This window comes from Notolabrus celidotus, chromosome 22 (assembly GCF_009762535.1).
Source record: "Notolabrus celidotus isolate fNotCel1 chromosome 22, fNotCel1.pri, whole genome shotgun sequence".
NCBI classification, from domain to species: domain Eukaryota; kingdom Metazoa; phylum Chordata; class Actinopteri; order Labriformes; family Labridae; genus Notolabrus; species Notolabrus celidotus.
In genome coordinates, this window is record NC_048293.1 from 6,073,484 (window position 1) to 6,093,546 (window position 20,063).

At 40.3% G+C, this 20,063-nt stretch overlaps 1 protein-coding gene across 1 annotated transcript; it reads left to right on the top strand.

Annotated features, from left to right (window-relative positions):
- Nucleotides 1-75: 75 nt before the first annotated feature.
- plpp2a (phospholipid phosphatase 2a) lies at nucleotides 76-18,166 on the top strand. The gene is made up of 6 exons (XM_034674992.1): nucleotides 76-369; nucleotides 12,280-12,431; nucleotides 12,514-12,776; nucleotides 13,049-13,106; nucleotides 13,876-14,052; nucleotides 16,983-18,166. Exons 1-6 carry the CDS (start codon nucleotides 309-311, stop codon nucleotides 17,127-17,129), a joined length of 858 nt encoding a protein of 285 aa, XP_034530883.1. The 5' UTR covers nucleotides 76-308; the 3' UTR covers nucleotides 17,130-18,166.
- Nucleotides 18,167-20,063: the final 1,897 nt, after the last annotated feature.

The window sequence follows — 20,063 nt, forward strand, 5'->3', positions numbered from 1 at the left end:
GGAAAGACGTGCCCCCCTTCCTGCGTAAGGGGAAAAAAAGGCAGGACACAGGGGACGTAGCAGTGTGCGCCGTGACGCGTCCTTTGCTGCTCACCTGAAAGAGCGCAGGCTGCAGACAGCCTGACTGACTGACAGACAGGACAGGCAGGTAGACTGCACAGAAGAGTGGAGCCGGAAGAACGAGCAGGTCGACCTCTCCTGATTGAAGAGTACTTTTCACAGTAACTCCAGGCGTTTCTTTAGATCATAACACAGACCTGTTTTAATACGCGGTTTATTTATGAAAGTGAAGCGACAGTGGAGGAAACATGACGGAACAAGGGAAGAAACTGATTCTGATCGTGGTGGATATTCTTTGTGTGTTCTTTGGTGAGTGACTCCCCCTGTTCCCTTCTTATTTTCTGACAATATGGCTGAACTTATAGAAAGTTTCAGGCTACATTTTCTGATCTGTGTTAATCAGTGTTTTTAAATCAGAAACATGACTCGAAATGGATTTAAAAAACTTGAAAAGCTTGCATGGTGGCAAATATACACATGATTTAAAGATCTACCCTACATAATCCACTTGTTGCTAATGTCTGAGTTACATACACCTTTTTAAAAGTTATGTATCAGCATAAAGCCATTTAGACTGCAGAATACTATGTTCCTAAAAGAAGCATGCTTAACTCATTACGAGGTAGTGACTTTACACTCAGCAGTACAGTGGATCATTGCAAGACATCATTGCTTTCTATCTTGTTCAAACAGGCCAAACAGTCTTTCCCAATAGTAAGTGAGAAGGCTGAAATCATTTGGGTTAAGACAGGACACAGAGTATCTTATCACATTATCAGAGCTGATCTGCAGGGACAAACAATCCGAATCCATCAGGGTTTTTTTTATTTGATGTGTGGACCAGTAAGAATATTGACTCTGTGTGAGTTCATCTCCAGCTGTCTCTTTTGTTTCTTCTTTCATGAATAATTTCCATGCTCTGTGACTGCTTTCATGCTTTCTGCGTATTCTTCTTCCTGCACCCCCCTGGCCTTTTCTTTTTTAAACGCAGGGTTAGAGGGGAAGAGCAGAGACCATGTCAATGAATCTCTCTGTGTGTGACAGTTAGAATCCTGTTTTGGAAACTGTAGACCAGGTGTGTATTTGTGTATGTGTGTGTGTGACTGTGTTTGTATGTGTGCGTGTGTGTTGAGGGTGGGCTCCCTTGTGTGCCCTGTAAAGGGAATCGGCTTGTCCCAACTTGCTCTGGACTCGAGAGAAGACACAAAGCCATTAAGAGAACTGACATCTTCCAGCTGTTTGTGTCACATTTCTCTCACCACAAGGCCAACAGAGGTTGTAGTTCAGATGATGAGGGAAGGAAGGGTGTCCGTCAAGTTCATCTATCACAGAGTTCTTTGGAGATGTTTTTAGGCTTGATGTTCAGGGGTTAAAGTAGAACTTGCATACGAAGGAATCCCTGTGTGTTTGTGAGTGTGCATCCAGTTTTGTATCTGGTGAGTGACAAGCAGGAATGATAATGACCGTTCTGCTCCGCAACCTCCTGCACACTCACAATGTATGGACATATGTCCACACCTTATCAGGTCTCCACCAATGACACCTTGCAGGTCTGTATGGGGGAAAAAAAGGTACTGTGTGAGGGATTCATGTACAAAGAAAATAAAATCATCCTGAAAATCTACAGAGGAACTATGAGGATTTCTAGAGATGTGAAAATCCACCCTGATACCTGTAGTTTGTATAAAAAAACACTCTTAGTATTTTTAATAGCTAAACAGTATCAAGTCAGTGCAAAGACTGATATATATACTGATAGACCCTCTTTTGCAGGCTGGATCTGAGGTTTATGCAGTGTTGCTACTGAAATAACTTCTTGCATGTATTTGCTGGATATCAACTGATTTAGTAAATATGTTGTCAGTTTTTCTCTGGGTGAATAGGAGACTCCAGGATGTCTTGAAACATTCCTTCCCTATTTAAGAAGAATTCTTCAGATTAAATGTTTCGGAAATCACTGATGTGATGATTAATGACCCGTCAGATAATGATTTCACAGCCAGCTCTTTCTTCAGCTGACTAAATAAGTTCACATACTTAATCACCTCACAACTCTGGGGTGTAATGTGTGTAATGTGTGTGTCTGCAAGTTTGTGCAACCTGTGTGATGTGAGGGTTAGTCATCAGTCTTAAAAAAGTGAAAACAGTGTTTGAAAGATTTGTGCTCTGAATCATATTCTGTAAATGTTATTGGGAAATTGTTGAAATACCAATCTTTAGTATGAATACATACAACAACACAACAGCAGTTCCACTGTACATGCTGTAGGATTCTCTAGGAAAAGATTTGTAACACAAACTAAAGAACTGAAACCAGAGTTTGAAGCTCCTCTAATGAGTTTTCAACAGGTTAGAGAAGAGACAGAAATTAATATTGAGACCATTCTGTGACCTTAAAAGGCAAACAAGGCTCTCAACAAGAAGGGTGACTATTTCTATATAGTTATTTTTAATATCTGGTCACTGGTGGGGGGCAGGTGTCAGACAAAGTGACAAAACTGCTTGATTCTGATACATCCTCTTTCAAATTTTACCCTGCAAAAGTCCTCAATAAGTGAATCCTTTTCACTGTTAAAAAAAGAGCAGGGTGAGATTTTTGTGCAGAACAAAATCAGGAAAGACTGCTTTTTACATATTTGCCAAACTCAACACAATTGGAAAGTTCTTACAGGAAGTTTAAGTTCAGATTACTGATCTATAGTAGTGGTTCCCAAACTTAGGGGTAGACATGTTGGTGTCACTCTTTGTCAGTTCCCTTCTTTTCTTTGCTGCCACATGACCCCGGAGGTGATTGTGACAGATTAAAGAAAGCAACAGCAACCCAAGAAACACATCCACAAAGGGTATATGGTTGATGGTTGATCTTTTGTGTTCTAATGACAGTTTCTTTGGTTGGCCTATTAGTGCTGGTGTGTGGCTGTGAGCAACGTCTAACTAGCTTGATGGGACAGTGGGACTTGTAAACAGTCTCTGGCACCAGTGTTTTGGGGGTTGCAGGGTTAAACATTTGGGAACCCCTGAGAACACAAATACTGTAAGGTCTGCAAAAAAAATAAAGCAAATGTCAACAAAACCTTCAAAATAAGGTAAAAATGTGATCAAAGTTTAACAGAGTGCTAAGTGAGGACCTTTGTTTGTCTTATCAATGCTCAAATAAGCGGTTCAAATCTTGTAGTTCGCTTGATAACATCAAATTGATAGATTATTAGATACTTAATGAATACTGAATCCATTTTTTGACATTCAGAAAGGTCATAGGAGATAATATCACACTGTTGATGTCTGTATCTGTATCTGTATCTGTATCAAGTTCTCATTACCAGGTTAAGATAGCAGTCCTGTCTGGTTGAACAACAGTCTGCTACACTTCTTGTTTTTAATCTCCTTCTTTTTATCACAATATCTTCATTTTTCTTCTCCCTTGTTGCCCATAGTATGTTTTCATCTCGATAACAGTAATCTGTGTGTGCAGAGTAAACTATCATCAGGTTTGATCCCCCACATTTTAAAAGTGTGTGTGTGTGTGTGTGTGTGTGTGTGTGTGTGTGTGTGTGTGTGTGTGTGTGTGTGTGTGTGTGTGTGTGTGTGTGTGTGTGTGTGTGTGTGTGTGTGTGTGTGTGTGTGTGTGTGTGTGTATTTGATACAGCAGGAATGTGCTGACTGTCCACATTGTAACTGATCTGTGATTCTGCTCAGTGTTTTATTTATCCCTCTTCCCCTCTGCAGTCAAACCTCCATCCTGCCATTATTTGTTACCAGTGCACAGCAGATATACAACACAACTTCCAAAAGTACACACGCAGACACATACTGGCACACACACTCACACACACACTCTCACTCACACACACACACACACACACACACACACACACACACACACACACACACACACACTTCATATTGTTATCTTACTTTGACACAATTCAGTTGCCGCCCAACAGAAAGGCTGGTGTCACACTGTCATGGCATTCAGCTTTAAGCTACATTTAGCATCTCTGTGAATTTATTGAGATAAATCAAATTTAGTTTTGTGGGAACAGTCTGCTCTGTACATCCTTTTGTTTCATTTTACCCCCCTTTTTTTTTTCTTTTGTACATTTCTACTCTACTCTCTCTATCTTGCCGTTTAGGTTCCCTTTAAAATAATAAGCAAATTTTCTTTCTGTTATTCAAGCCTGTCACTACAAGGCTAAAGCTAGTTAACAGTATCATCATTTGAAACAGTTATTTTTTTTTACCAGTAAAAGGATTTCAGCAGGCTGACATTTGGAGACCTAGCTAAACCAAAGTTAGCAGCAGAAGCTCAACTTTCAGTGTACGAACCCCGACAGAGTGACGGATAGACATTGCTTTTCTACACTAGTTTACTTGAGTATTTTAATGACCAGGTCTGTTTGTTGTTGATTTTACAAGACCCCAATGAAAACTTCACCTCCTGCTATAACCTTTTGAACAATTAAAAAATATAATTTACCCTAAAAAAACTGCCAAGAACCAGCAAACAAGCTAGCAGCAGCTTGGCTAACAGCTAATGTGATTTCATGTGTCCCTGTAGAGATTCAGATGAATTCCACCATGGGGAGCAGAGCTTTCAGTTGCTCTGCTCCCCAACTCTGAAACTCACTCCCACCAGACATTTGTAACAATGACTCACTTCCCCTATTCAAATCAAAACTCAAAACCCATTTTTCCAAGCTGCATTCCCTGTTTAACTTCACTGCCTCATTTTAACTTGGTGTTACTTTGCTTGTTGTCTTTATTTATTTTATCTTGTTGTTTTTATTGTGTTTTTAACCTCTCTGTAGAGTGTCCATGAGTGCTTAGAAAGGCGCTTTAAATAAAATGTATTATTATTACTAATTCATTTTTCACACAAAACTGCTGAATTGATTTTTAATTAGACGTAACTTTTTTTAACCCCAGTTTGTTTAGAAGAGGAAGCAGAGTAGGCATCTGATGATTTCTCAGCTTCTCGTAAAAAAACCTTGACCATAATGAAAACTTAAGAGTCACTTTTGGGCACGGTTTGAAAGTTACTATCTGTCATGCTATTAGCTGTTGCTGTTGTGTACAATACAGCTAATGAGAAACTAAATGCTTAAGCTTGACTATTTCTAAGCCATCACTGATTGACAGCCAGTGAGCTTGTATGAAAACTAAAAACAGGGGGGAAAAAACAACTAGCTTTGCAAATCAAACATTTTGGTAAAAAGCTTTTTTTTTTTTTACTGTATTGAGCTAATTTTTGGAGCTAAGCACTAACTTTCTGCTGAAGTAGTTGAAGTTCTCGGCTCTAATGTTTAAACAATAACTATTCTGTTTGGGAAAGTTGTTTCTCTCAAAAGCTAAACAAAGGAAACTGTCTAAACTCATTTATTTCAGTGACGACACTATTTCAAACTGCCTGTCTCTGTTTGAGTGTTGTTTGTACATAATAAGACAAAGAGTAGCTGACTCCTCTCCAGCTGTATATCAAGTATATCAGACCGAGCCCAGCTGTTGTTGTAAACGAGGTCACTGGGATAAAAGTTCATCATCACTGCTTAATTACTTTTTATGACTGTGGCTACTCCCTTTTTGTTTCAGTTCAGGTACTTTAGTCGGCTCCCAGGTCAAAAGACAGTCCAATGATAACCAAAATAAATCTAACGTGAAGTAGCAGCATAGATTAATCAGATTTACTGTTAAATGTGTTTTCACGTTCATATTTTCTCTTTCATTTCATGTCGGGAGCTAAACTGTGAGGTGCAGGTCAGCAACCTCCAACATTGGAAAGTAAATACAGGTCATTCAGATAATTCATGTCAATGAAATGGCCTCAGGGACTATGATGTGATCTTTAAGGACCCACTTCCACAAGTTCACAACCTGAAGTGAACTGTAATATCAAATCTGCAATGTATCACTTCAGACATCAGCAGTGTGGCTGTCCTCACTTCACAGCTTATTAGCTTTGAGAAAATACACTCTCCCTTCTCATGTTTGCTTTTACAAAATGATGTTCTGCATTATAGAAGTACTTAACACATCAGAAATAACATAAAGAAATAAGAGTTAAGCACTCTCTTTGTTGAGGTTTACATATTTCTGTTACAGTTAATATTCATGTAATACTTGTGTTGGATAGAAAGTGGTGCATAGTTATTATTTTTGTGCTATATGTGTTATGCATGCATATTTTTTCCTTATTCACTGTATCTACTCTCTGGTCCTTAGATGGTGTGGCCATGCAAAACTAATGTCTTTGAATATACTTTGCAATGAAATAAATAATGTGTTATTAATGCAGTTTTCTGTGTTACCTAATGGATTTAATGATGAATCAGTAAACATGTCAGTAAACATGTCAATGGTCAGTAATTTGACTAAATTATTTTTTACTTTAGGTGAGAATAAACAATGAGGAAATTAAAGTGTACTGGTGTCATTATAAAAACAGTTAAATGTCACAGGTCACTTCAAGTTGTAGGATTTAACTTCACGGAGAAAGAACTTTTTCAATGAAGCTGCTTTTCTGAGACAGCCAACAGCTGCTGCTGTTGTTTGTGTGTGCACCATTTTTACAGTTTGCTGCCATGTTTGAATGCCCCAACAAATGTTTGAAACACTTAAAGACACACACACACACACACACACACACACACACACACACACACACACACACACACACACACACACACACACACACACACACACACACACACACACACACACACACACACACACAGGCAGTTTCTTTTTCTGCCAAATAAGTGTCAAAGTCAAGTGGGAAGTGTTGACTTGTGCTCCCTAACATTCCTGTGTGAAAGTGGAAGAGTGATGCTGAAGAGAAACTGCGTGTGAGAGTTTTGTGGGCTAGTTTCTTGTAGAATATGGCATTTTGGGGAGTGTTTCTGTGCATAGACCCTGTGTGTCGAGTGAATGTATCGTCTCTCTGGTTTCAGAACGTGTTGTTGTGGTTGCTTTGAGAGGAAGAGCTGATTCTGTTTTTAAAAGGTTAAATTCAGTTTGCACACTTCAGTAAAATGACAAATGAACATAATGCACACTTGAAAGTCCACCAAAGAAATAACAGTCCAATACATTTAAATGCACTTTGAAGAAAGATAAATATTTGAAAATGTGTCCTACATGGAAAACAAAGCAAAGGGATAAGCAATGGATACATGACAACTTCTGTCATTCAAGTGATTAATGAAAACAAACAAAAAAATGACTCAATGTTAAGACCCTTACATAAGAATTTCAAAAAGTCAGGATTTTAAATCACCAAAATGAATTATGTGAAATTTAGCCCCCTAGATTTACTGTTTTGGACACCAAAGTCCCAAAATTCATCCACTGCATGTTTCAAGTAAATACATCTGAATAAAAGCCACTCATTCAAGACCTGCCAATGAACTTTAATACTTTTATGGTTTAAAAAACATGATGTACTCTTGGTGCTAGCCAGTTCACCACTTTATCTCTCAAGAAAGAAGGAGACCGTTTTGCTACATTTAGCTAGCTAGCAAGTTGTCTATATTTGGGGGCTAGCTAAGTTAGATAAGAAAACCAACCATGGCTCCCACAAAAAACAAATCACAGGGTAGTTTTTAACAGGAAAAACCAAGGCTATTAGTCCAAAGACAAGAGATTATGGACAATAGTTCAGGTCTTAAGGGGATTAAGTCTTGGAAGTCAATGTCTTTAATAAAGAAAACATTTGCTATTACGAAGAATCACTGAAGACAAGCCTTTTTCTCTTTTAAACATCCGTTACCGTTTGGACTTTCCCAGGAAAAATCCCCTGGACTCACAGGAAATAATGTGCTCTCTCTTCAACAACAGTTTTCCTGAATTTAGTAAGAGAGACCCCAAACTAGACCACCATTAAAGACAGAAAAGGTTTCACCAGAAATAAGTGAATCAGGTCTTAAAGTAATAAGAGTAGAGAGCAGAAGTTACAGCCAAAATAAACCAAAGACAGATCTTTGAAAACTAAATATTGGTTTTCTGAGCACCTCACAGTGTGATGTGGAAACACCAGTTGCAAATCCCTGTTAACTTACAAACTGTGAGTCGCCAAGCGAAACAGTGAATCTCACAGTCCCCTGTTGAGATTTTACATGCAGAACTCAAACAAATGTTCTCATAAAACTTTGATACCTGTTTCTTTTCCTCACTGGGTCTCAGTTATTCAGGGCATCAGCCACTCATCTTGAGGGCTGAATAACAGGAACACTTCCCACTTCCCGCTGGGTCAGAGGTCAAGGGGAAGTTGTACTTGTGTCTGATCCCAAATTCCACCATGTTTATTTTCTCAAAGTGGAATCAGGGGTTCACTCCTGCCAGAAGAGATTGTGAAACTGTAAAACAATACTTTCCCTTCTTCCTTTTTTTTATCTCTCCTGTGTACGTTTTGTTACTGAAGACAAAAAGTCTCTGAAAGACAGCCTGAAAGTAGTTTCTACACTGTTTGCAGATGTACAAGTTTATCAAGAAAGTAACCAGCTACATGTTCAATGTTTTGTCAGTTATACTCAATGATAATCAAGACAAGTCTTTTACAGCAAAAAGTAACAGCCAACGTTTTACCTTGTACATAAGATTCTGAAGGTAAAGTTAACTCAAGAAGTGAAAGTACATTGGGTCAGAGGACAGTAGTGTCACTTTGAGGTATTTTAAAAAAGGAAAGGAGGGGCACAAGAAGAAAGGGAGGGAGGAGGGGGGATAATAAGTCAACCACAATAAAACTCCATAATGCCTAAAACATAGTTTAAATACACTTCAAAACCAATAAGGATGTTTGTCAAATATCCTGGGACGTTTCATCTTGAAGAAACCACGTTTCAAAACTCTTCTTCTTCTTCTTCTTCTTCTTCTTCTTCTTCTTCTCCTCCTCTTGGGAACCGAAGGGTCGCCGGTTCGAGTCCCAGTATGGACAAAGTTTGGCAAGTGGACTGGTGACTGGAGAGGTGCTGGTTCACCTGCCTGGGCACTGCCGAGGTGCCCTTGAGCAAGGCACCGAACCCCCAACTGCTCGGGGTGTGCTGGTTGACGGCAGTATCCTCACTCTGACATCTCTCCCTAAGCATGTTCACTGCATGTGTGTGCATTGTATGTATATACCAAAAAACTGTATGTGTAGCATGTCCAATATAGCACGAGTGAAAAAATTGAATTCCCCCCCTGGGGATCAATAAAGTACCTTTCTTTTTTTCTTCTTCTTCTTCTTCTGGGAGTAAACCTCTCTCCTCTCGGCTCGACCCAGTCCCTGGAGAGGGCACGCTGCCCCACCAACACAGGCCTTTAAAAACATACCAGGCCTTCTGTAATAATAGAGCTGATAAAACAGTCAGTCCCTCTCTGATAATAGACACTCTCTGTGGGCTCAGCTCCCAGAGGCTGCTCGAGCATGTTTGATATGCAGTGGAATTGACTTCCTGACTGGTGCTGTTGTTAAATAAACTCTGCAGTGGGTAGTGTTTGTGTGTGTATGTGTATATGTGTGTGTGTGTGTTTTGAAGGCCATTGCTCAACTCTGTCAACTCTCGTCTCTACCCTGGCAGTATGTGCAGCCAGCAGTCTGTTATCTCAATGTTATCCTTGCACTGTGCAGAATAAACAATGGTTGGAGCTGACTTCAAAGAGGAGCTGAGAGCATGCTTGACCTGCTGGAATAATGAACTCTTGAGATGTGAAGAGTGAAGGGAGGGCATCCTTTCATCAGAATAAATTATCTTTAATGAGGGAACAGCTACTCATCAAAGACCTTCAGGGGCACTCGTAATATTTGATCCCTTTTATTAACTTCACTTTTTGCTCCTCAGGCAGTGTGTTGGGATAAAAATATGTGCGTGTGTCCAACATAAAGATTCAGAAGTCACAAGTCAATGAGTCAGAGAAACATATATAACAGGTATTTATGAGCTAGAAAAGCAAAGAACATCAGCATCAAGATTTGACATTTTCTATATCAATATTTTTAATGCCTAAAACTCCTGCCACAGTCAGAAAATGTGATAAACGGCACTCTGTAGAATAAACTTCTCTTTACATTTTGGCAAATATTCTGAAGAAGTTACTTGGTAGTTTAAAAAAAGATAAAATTTCTATTAAAAAAAGAATTCTTCAACACTTAATGGACAAACTCAGTAAAAAATAAGATTTACTGTTTTGGCCACAGGGGGTGACAAAATCAACCAAAAATGAAAGTTCCTGGGGCACTGTCGGCCTAGTGGTCTAAGCGCGCCCCATATACAGAGGATATAGCCCTTGTCACAGAGGTCGCAGGTTCAATTCCAGACTCGACCATTCACTGCATGTCCTCCCCCCCTCTCTACTCCCCACATTTGTTGTCTCTCTTCAACTGTCCTATCGATTAAAGGCAATATGCACAAAAATAGAACTTTAAAAAAAAACAAAAAAGGAAGTTCCTCACTGGAGCTTTAAAATCTGGTTACTGGCAGGGTGATGAGAACATATGGTTCTAGAAAGAGCTACACAGCTGCATAGAAACTGCACATTGCTTACCGCTCTGGAAGTCTTCATGCAGGAAGCTGAAAGGGTTTTTCTTTTCATCCTACTCACTGTCCGGTTAGTAAAAGATCTATCTTTCACTAGATGTCCAGTTTTTGATCCTCCTTCAAGACCCTATATTTGACAAAACAGAGTTCACTCATCCCCTCTGTGTTGTAAATGAATACTCTCATATTAACAAACATCAGCTGTAAATGTTAACATGACCTCAGATTTAATTTGCGTTGTATACTTGAAGACAATCACATGACATCATCAGGAGGACATTTGGAGTTAAATGACCCATGAGGAGTGTGTTTTCTCTGTTTGTGTGGTTTGATGCAATCCAGCCTGTCAGAGAACAGTTACACTCTGTGGAGGAAGGAAGCAATTTGTTAGAGGAGAGCCTCTCTGATGGCATTGACTGGTTATATATACAGCTCTGCTTGCAAAACACCATCCATTCCTTGCTCTTGTAAACTCCTGCAGCTCATTGAGGCATTCTTAAAAACAGGAAAACAATCCAAGAGTTGCAGTTTTGAGGGTCTATGACATCAGCTCTGCAGATTGGACTATTGTCCAGTTCAGATTTAAGAGACAGCTTTATGTGCTTCTGCTGCTCTGAACCTTGACTCCTTTGTTTGACTTGTGCAGAAACTGTAAAACCAATATTTCTCTTTTTTCACCCTCCTCTCAAGTCGGGTAAGGTTACATGTCTTATTCTAGAGTGTGTCCCAGTCTAATCCTCAGCTCCCAGGCCTTTCACAGAGTCAACACAGCCTCCGTGTCAAAAGTCATGGCTCTCCTCTCCCGTCCTGTCCTGTCCTGTGTGTTTCTATGGTGACAGGTAGCACATCCACAAAGAGTGACCCGTAGAGTTGAAGTTGTTGCCATTGAGCTCTATCGATGACATGTTCATGTACTTGGCAGAGTCGGACCTTCTGCCCAAAGTCATAAGTGAGGTCCATCAGTGTGTGTTTAGCTGTTTCCTGCTCCTCTTTGTGTTTTGGTTCACTTGTCATCGTTCAGCTGAAGGATCCAAGCTGCTCACATGGATCGAGCTCCAGCTGTTGACAATCTAACAAAGTGGCTCCAGAGGACTTCAGTATGACTGTAGTCTAAAGCACCAATTACAGAAGCTCTACATTAAATTAAAACAACACTCTTTAGTATCATTAGTTACCCAAGTTTAAGTGCTGTTCTTGCAGGTGTACAAATCTGGTGGGAAAAGGAGCTCAGCAAACACTCATACTATTAAGAGAGACAAAAAAAGGGACGAGTGAAGCAACATCACCTTGAAATTCACCTTGATTTTAGATGTCAGCATTTTATGCTGACTGCTGCTATGCTGCTATCGTTTTCTCTCTCTCTCTTTCTTTCTTTCTTTCTTACTCACTTCTCCTATCTTTCTTTTTTACTTTCTTTCTCACTTTCTCTTTCTTGCTTTCTTTTGTTCTCCCACTTTCTCTCTTTCTTTCTTTCTCTCTCTCTCTCTCTCTCTCTCTTACTTTCCCTTTCTTTCTTTCTTTCTTTCTTTCTTTCTTTCTTTCTTTCTTTCTTTCTTTCTTTTCTCATTTCCTCTCTTCAGCTTTTTCTGTCAATAAAGGCAAACAAAACTTAAAAAAACAAACAGAAAAACATGTTTTGAACAAGCAGTACATTTAAATAAAGCGTAAAGTAAAGAAAAAAACCTGTTTCTTGTTTCTCCCCCTCCAGCTGCTCTGCCCTCTGCCATCCTCACGCTCATGTTTACTCCGTACCAAAGAGGAATCTACTGCGATGACAAGAGCATCAGCTACCCCTACAGGAGAGACACCATCTCCCACGGAGCCATGGCCGCTGTCACCATCACCTGCTCCATCGTCATTGTGAGTCCTCACACCTGAGCGTCTTCTTGAACACTGAAAACATGTGAAACCCTTCATGACTTCTCCTCTGTATGCTCCACAGATCACCACAGGAGAGGCCTACCTTGTGCACACGAAGCGTCTGCACTCCAACTCTCAGTTCAACCAGTACCTGTCCGCTCTTTATAAGGTGGTCGGCACCTTCCTGTTTGGAGGAGCCGTTAGCCAATCACTGACTGACCTGGCCAAGTTCACTATCGGCCGCCCCCGACCTAATTTCTTGTCCGTGTGTGCTCCGGTCAGCTGTAACGGATACATACTGCAGATCAACTGTACAGGAAACCCTCGCAATGTGACTGAATCCAGGTCAGATTTCTCCACACTCTGCCTCTCTGTCTTTAGAAATACTTCTGTAAGGGATAACGTATAGTAGACTGGTGTTTATGTAAATTAGAATCACAACAGGGTGAGCAGGACCCTAGCACAATCAAAATCCACTGTCATTGGAAAGTTATCACCACATTGATCAGATTAGAAGTGGACAAGCTCTGATGACTCGGACCCTAACCCTCGATCTTTAGCTTTTTTTATATTTATCAGTAATCAGTGTCCATAATCTGTGTTCTGTTGCTCCACAGGTTGTCTTTCTACTCGGGCCACTCGGCCTTCGGGATGTACTGCATGCTCTTTCTGTCGGTGAGTCTGTGCTTAGTTGTCATTGTTGCGTGAGACTTTCTGTGTAATGTTGTGTTTACCAAAAACACTCGCAAGTGACTGAAAACAGGAGGAGGCGTTCAACGCAGAGCGCACAGCTGATGTTTGAAAACACCATTGTTGTAGGAAGACACACTGAACAATAGTCGGAACATGACCGATTCAAGTTTATACAACCTTGAAGAATCCAGATTTTTATACACAGTGTTTGCTGTAACCTCTGACCTCAGGTGGACTGGGTCTTTGTTCCTTAAAGAGAGAGACAAATATTTTTAATCCAAGAAAAGATTGTATTTTCTCAATATTTTGAGTTTGTGTGAGTCCTCACAAAAGCATACTTACTTTTATTTTGTAAATGGAAAGGTAGGACTTAGTCCTGCTGCTCTGGCATCTCACAGCCACTCCCCTTCATGCTAGCTCTCATAACCCATCATACCCACATGAGAAGAGAAAAAGAACAGAGAAGAACAGAGAGAAGAGTCTGTGGAGGAATGTATAAAAGAAGACAGTGAGGTACAGCCACCCCTGCTGGATTTAACTGTATGCTCTACCTCCCACTACTCCCCCATTTTCATGAAGGAAGACATTGAAAGTTCTAATGAGTTATACCTTTTTGAAACATGAAGCTTATATGAGATGTTGACATTGTCTTTACAAGTGGCTCACACATATCCTCTTTGAATATCACATTTGAATGCCTGCTAAGTTCAGACCAGTAGATGTTAAACAGCAGTGTGTTTTGTGTGTGCAGCTCTACGTTCAGGCCCGGATGCAGGGTAAGTGGACTCGTCTGGTCCGACCGACCATCCAGTTCTTCCTGGTGGCATTTGCTGTCTATGTGGGATACACGCGTGTGTCCGACTACAAACATCACTGGAGTGACGTGCTGGTGGGGTTGCTGCAGGGCGCGCTCATCGCTGTGCTCACTGTGAGTACAACATGTGTCTGTGTCATCGAAACGGAGAGATACTGATTTATGTTTGGAGTAATTTGTGGTTGTTTTGGAGCCCCTTTCTGCAGGGCCACATGGAACGAAAAACTGTACCATGAGTGAAAGTCAGATTTGAAAAAAAGTTGCTTTCCAACTCAAATTCTTAAGTCCAGGCTGAGTTTTGATGCCATGTTAGTGTGCTGTTCTTCCAGTAAGATGTTAATAACCCAAAGGGAATGCTAAACACTGTGACTCTGCGTGATCTTGTAATGGGATTCATCCCCAAAAAACCCTCAGTAGTAGCTGAGTCAGCAGAGATTACCGACCACATTACCACAAATGATTTCATCATGTCCAAAATGTTCTGGTTTAGCAGCAGGGAGTCACCTCAAACAGCAGAAAAGTGGTTAATACCAGTGGGAAGCTGGAATTAGTGAGCTCTATGATACATGAGTTACCACTATGATTGTTGCATGTAATCAGACAATGTGCTAACAGCTCAGAAGCTAATGGTTAAAATGTCCATTGTCTTTCATGATTACATCAATTATCATTTCCAGACAAATAAAAAGGGACAGTGAATTAATGCTTTTAACTTCATCATGTGCATTCTGTAAATATCTTTCTCTTTGTTTCAACTCATTTGTTCTCCAATGACTAGCTGAATGTACATCGAAAGACTAATGTGGTCACCAGATATATTCTGACATTAAGTAGCTAATAAAGCTGTATCTCTAGTCGAGTACTAAACAATACAGATTCATTATTAATGACTAAAAGACAAGCCGTAGATGTTTTTTTTGTTAATTTTCACCAATTTGAATTCTGAAATGTTGGCTAACATCTCCTGAAGCACACTGATGATGTCAGAGGACTGTGATTGGTTGATAGCAATGTTGGTAGGGGAATGTATTTTGAGCAAGCGACAACCTCCGGTCTAAAAATATGAGTCCAATGCGGAAGTGCTAAAAACTGCAGTTCATGGTTGTCACACACCATGGGGTTGGTTGTCACACATTATGGGGTTGGTTGTCACACACCATGGGGTTGGTTGTCACACATTATGGGGTTGGTTGTCACACACCATGGGGTTGGTTGTCACACACTATGGGGTTGGTTGTCACACACTATGGGGTTGGTTGTCACACACCATGGGGTTGGTTGTCACACATTATGGGGTTGGTTGTCACACACCATGGGGTTGGTTGTCACACATTATGGGGTTGGTTGTCACACACCATGGGGTTGGTTGTCACACACTATGGGGTTGGTTGTCACACACCATGGGGTTGGTTGTCACACACTATGGGGTTGGTTGTCACACACTATGGGGATGGTTGTCACACACTGTGGGGTTGGTTGTCACACACTATGGGATTGGTTGTCACACACTATGGGGATAGTTGTCACACACTATGGGGATGGTTGTCACACATTATGGGATTGGTTGTCACACACTATGGGGTTGTTTGTCACAATGGTATTTTAATGGGAAAAATCTTTTAAAAAAGGCAAGAAGACGGAACTAAATTTGAAAGTTTAATTGCACTGACAAGTGATCGGCCTACATAACTTAATGCATTTTAACATAAAATGAGCAAGGAACATGAACAGGAAACACATCTTTAGGCCAGCCTATATAACAACATAAAGAACAAAACTAATAGGCCTAACAATAATGGCCAACTCAACTAGTTGTTACATGCGACAACCAACCCCAAAGAGAATGTGACGACCAACCCCAACTGGAATTTTTTTGCTAGCATCAAGGCTAACAACCATCTAACAAGTAGTTAGCTAGCTAATAAAAATCTAAACTATAGCTGTCCCCTCACACTTTGTAAGAGTAACACTTGTTTTGTTATAAACCCATCGTTTAAAAGCCTATAAGAAAAATACTGAGGAGCTGAATATTTACAATTTGACATGAAAAACACAAAAAGTCCTCTCGTCTCAAGTTCAGCTGTCTTACTCCAGAGAAGACTATGTAGGTGAGCTCTGATCCTAATTCTGGAAATTAACTTACCCCAATTTGAGAGACAGTGCCCTCTGGTGGCGTGATATAACAAGTGTGCCAACCAACCCCGTTCTCCCCTACCGGAAATCACATACACACCAATTCAAAAAAGCCGATCTTTACAGCAGAAATAAACATGTTTACAGCCTGGTACAAAAGACGAGTGTAGTCTGGATAGCTCATTTATCGATCGGCACACACTGTACGGGGGGGATTTTTTTTGTGATGCGGCAATTTCGAAGATAAAGAGATTACAAGTCTTCCAATGAGAGGCACAGCTGACTTGAATGACAGGCGGAAACGCTGTAGCTGTTGGCTAGGAGGCTCAAAGCCAACCTCTTTACGTCACAATTGCTCGACAGCAGCAATATGGTTGCCGACGACGATTGGTCTCAAAACAGCTCTTCAGAAACAGATGGGTGACGTCATGGATACTACGTCCATATTTTATACAGTCTATGATTTTGAGTTTTTCACCCAGGAGTTTGGCATTCATGATACAGTTAATTCTGCATGCTACAGTCTCTCAACTTTATGGTACAAAATGCATCTTTTCTTGATAGGTAGGTCTTCGAAGTAACACAGGTCTTGTTAGCTTGATACAAATTTGATTCACTCAGAGGCAAGTACTTTGAATAACACTTTTTACAACCATCCTAAATTTCCTGGAAAAAAGAAACAGAGCTGTGCATGAAATGACCCTGTATCAGATGCTGTATACTATACCATGTCAAATCCAGAAGGTACTTTATTTTTAGCATCAGCACATGCATTAATTTAGAGAGCAAGAAATGTTAAAAGATGTTCTTGTGTTGTGAAATTATGTTTTAAATGAAGGAGTTGTTGATGGCTTTTTATTAATAATCTAAATTTCCCTGTAACATTATCTTTTTGTCTTCTGCTCTTTAAGGTCCGATATGCGTCTGACTTCTTCAAGCAGCGCCCCCCTCGCTGCACTCACGACACGGCAGAGGTCGAACACCTGGAGCGCAAACCGAGCCCGCAGCCTCCGGACAACCAGCACGGAAACCACTACAACTACTCTGGACCTGTATGAGCTCTCCGCAGCAGCAGCTACTCTTACTAACCTGGGCCTCCGCTTTCTAACAGCAGCACATCACCAAAGAACTGTGACTTGTACAAAAAACAGAAACCACTACCTGAAGATCCAGACCAGACCTGCTCCTGACAAGTTCTACTGCTATAAAAAAAACTCTGAGATTCCCAAAACCTGTTGGAACAGACACTCCACCGTCTCTGTGTCTTTATAGTGAGGGTGTGTGATTCCAAACTATCTGTGATTGATGTGTGGTTTGTTGTTGTGTACGTGTGTAATGTGTGTTTATAGATGTTTTTATGTTTGTTTTAATCTGTGGTGAGAAGAGTTTCAGATTTTATGATGAGTTAAAGTGAAAAGTGAGCAAAGGCTGCTGAAGGGATCTATAAATTTCAAAAACACCAACCAAAGATTTCTGTGTGTCCTTGGGTGGAGTGACAAAAATCTTTGGAGGCTGAATATTTTCAACTTTGTTGCTTTTTCTGGTCGGACTTTAGTCTCACCGACACTGGAGCTACAGATTTTAAACTGCCATTTTATTTTCCTCTGCACATCTCTTTATTCTACTGTCTTTAGAAGATGTGCATGTGTAACAATGGACTGCTTTAACCTTATAGTAACTGTGCATAGTACTAACATTTTTATCATGTTTTTAACTACTGTATGTAATAAATTGTGTAGCGTTTTAAAAATGTACTACCACTATTTTTCTGTGAGGTTACAGTACAACAAATTGAGCTGGCAACTTTTTCTAGATGTTTCTATATGTTTTATTTTACCTGAACGCACCACCAAAGACGAATAAGACCTTTACAGAGGCATTTTTATCCCATCATACTTTTCAATGTCATACCCTAAGTGCTTGTGAAATCAAATTTTCAATTCAAGTCTGACACAAACCAAAAGCACTTTCATGGACCTTCCACTTCCCTCTTTATACCACTGTGTGTTACCTATTATGCAATTCCACACAATGTAAACATTTCTGCCTTTAAGCCTTGGTTTTTGTAGTTCTCTCCATAAAAATGAGCCAGCATGTCGTCTACGAGTGTTTACTTTATTTGTAAAAAAAAAAAAAAAAAAGTAGAAAAGAAATACAATGTGTTCATTCGGGGTGAAGCAAAGCATTATATAAGGCCCTTTCTTTTTTCATTGACCTATTTCTCAGTTGTTTCCTTGATGAAAACGAAGCACAACACCCTGACGCAGGGTTCATGTCTGGACCTGCAGCTGATGCTTGTGGGATTCCTCAGTGTTAAAAGGAATGAGGCTGTTGGTGACAAGTAAGAGGTGTTTAAAACAGGAAGAATCACAACAAAGTACTGGGAATGGTTTCTCTTCTGCTCAGTTATTATCCTCACAGCTGGGGAGGATTTTTATTTGAAAAGCATGCCAAAGTCTGTGTGAAAGAGTCACTCCTTCCACAAGCACACGTGCTTCAACTAGCATGCATGTAGCTCAGGTTTTAAAATATCCACCTCAGCCTTGATACAAGGGAGGGGAACTCAAGTGATATTGAGGTGCATGAGGGTAACTAAATATTCTTCACAACGTACAGAGATCAATTGATAAATCTTGCATCATATATGCGCTCATATCACACGTATTGTAACACTATGCCATGCCTACCAGAAGTTGTATCATTGACTTGCCTCACTTTATGATGTGAACAATTACAAGTCTGGTGCACACTGCGCAATTCTATAAATGTCATGGTGGAACATCAATTCACACTGTACAAGTGAACCACTACTAAAGAATTTGGTGCTCACACTGTGGTCCAATCATCCAGCATGACCTGAGCGCTCACACTGCATGCTAAATTAGGACTGAGGCTGGAAGCTGAAGGGAGAGAATATGATTTTAAAAGTCAAGAAATATAGAAAACAATTGTCACCTTTCGGGTGTGTAAACAAAATAAAAATGTAAAGGCAGAATTTAAGGTAGCGTTGATGTATTGGTTGGTCATATTGTCATGGCATTTCAGTTGTCCACATCATGTGGTGTGTCCTCGTGGTGCTTTCAGATGCAGTCTGTCATTTTGTGAAGGCGCATTTCTGGAAAAAAAAGTCCCAGAGTTGGGGAGTCTGCTCATGTTTATTCATTCGCTGCGTGTGAGTGTGCAGTTGTCCTGCCAAAATTTCAGGAGCAGCTGATTGGCCTGAGATTAGCCATTGGCAAATGACCTGTGATGGTACTGGAATTTGGCCTAGACTTCAAAATCAGTCATGCAGCTAGAAAATTGGACAGAATCAGCATCAATTCTCACAGCACATGCCTGGCCTTGTGTGAATAAGTTATACCTGTTATCAACAGTTGTTTATTTTCACGTTAATGTTAAGTGTAATGTAATGTTGAAGCGCTGTTTCCACTCACCCCTGAGGGATTTATTTGGCGTTTAAACTATCAGAATTACACACTGTTTGTTAGTCAGTTACTAACTTTTCAGTGACGTTTGGTGCTAAGAGGGTAGAGTTGATGAGATCCGAAAGACTCAACCAACTGTGTCCATAAAGCAAAACACAGAGCTGAAAGACCCCAAACTCTGTTAAACTGAAGGGGGATAAAACAAAAGATAATTCTCCATGGTTTCTGTAAACCCTTTCAATTAAAACAAAGTCGTCTAATCCGTTGTTTATAGAGAAATATTGTTCAGTGCAGCTTTAAGGTCAAACCTTTAATCCCACGAGGCGACTCATCCAGTGAGGCATTAGTCACCAAAAGGGAAATGTGTGATGCTTTGTTTTTTTAATTACAGTGACTCTACTTGTTCCTGAAAATGAAATTCATCCCTTAAAACCCTAACTTGCATTTGAGTCAACCCTCATACCACAGATCATTTCTTCAAGCTGCAGAGGAGCTGACTGGAACAAACTGGAAGTTTCTGAACAGCCTCCAAAAGCTACAGTTTGGAGCTCTTCTGAGTCAGCGTGG

Bases quoted from the DNA above. Each gene is read 5' to 3' on its own strand.
- plpp2a (XM_034674992.1), top strand. From the start codon at position 309: ATGACGGAACAAGGGAAGAAACTGATTCTGATCGTGGTGGATATTCTT. The intron at 12,432-12,513 runs GTGAGTCCTCAC...TATGCTCCACAG, and splicing joins TCACCTGCTCCATCGTCATT to ATCACCACAGGAGAGGCCTA. The intron at 13,107-13,875 runs GTGAGTCTGTGC...TTGTGTGTGCAG, and splicing joins ACTGCATGCTCTTTCTGTCG to CTCTACGTTCAGGCCCGGAT.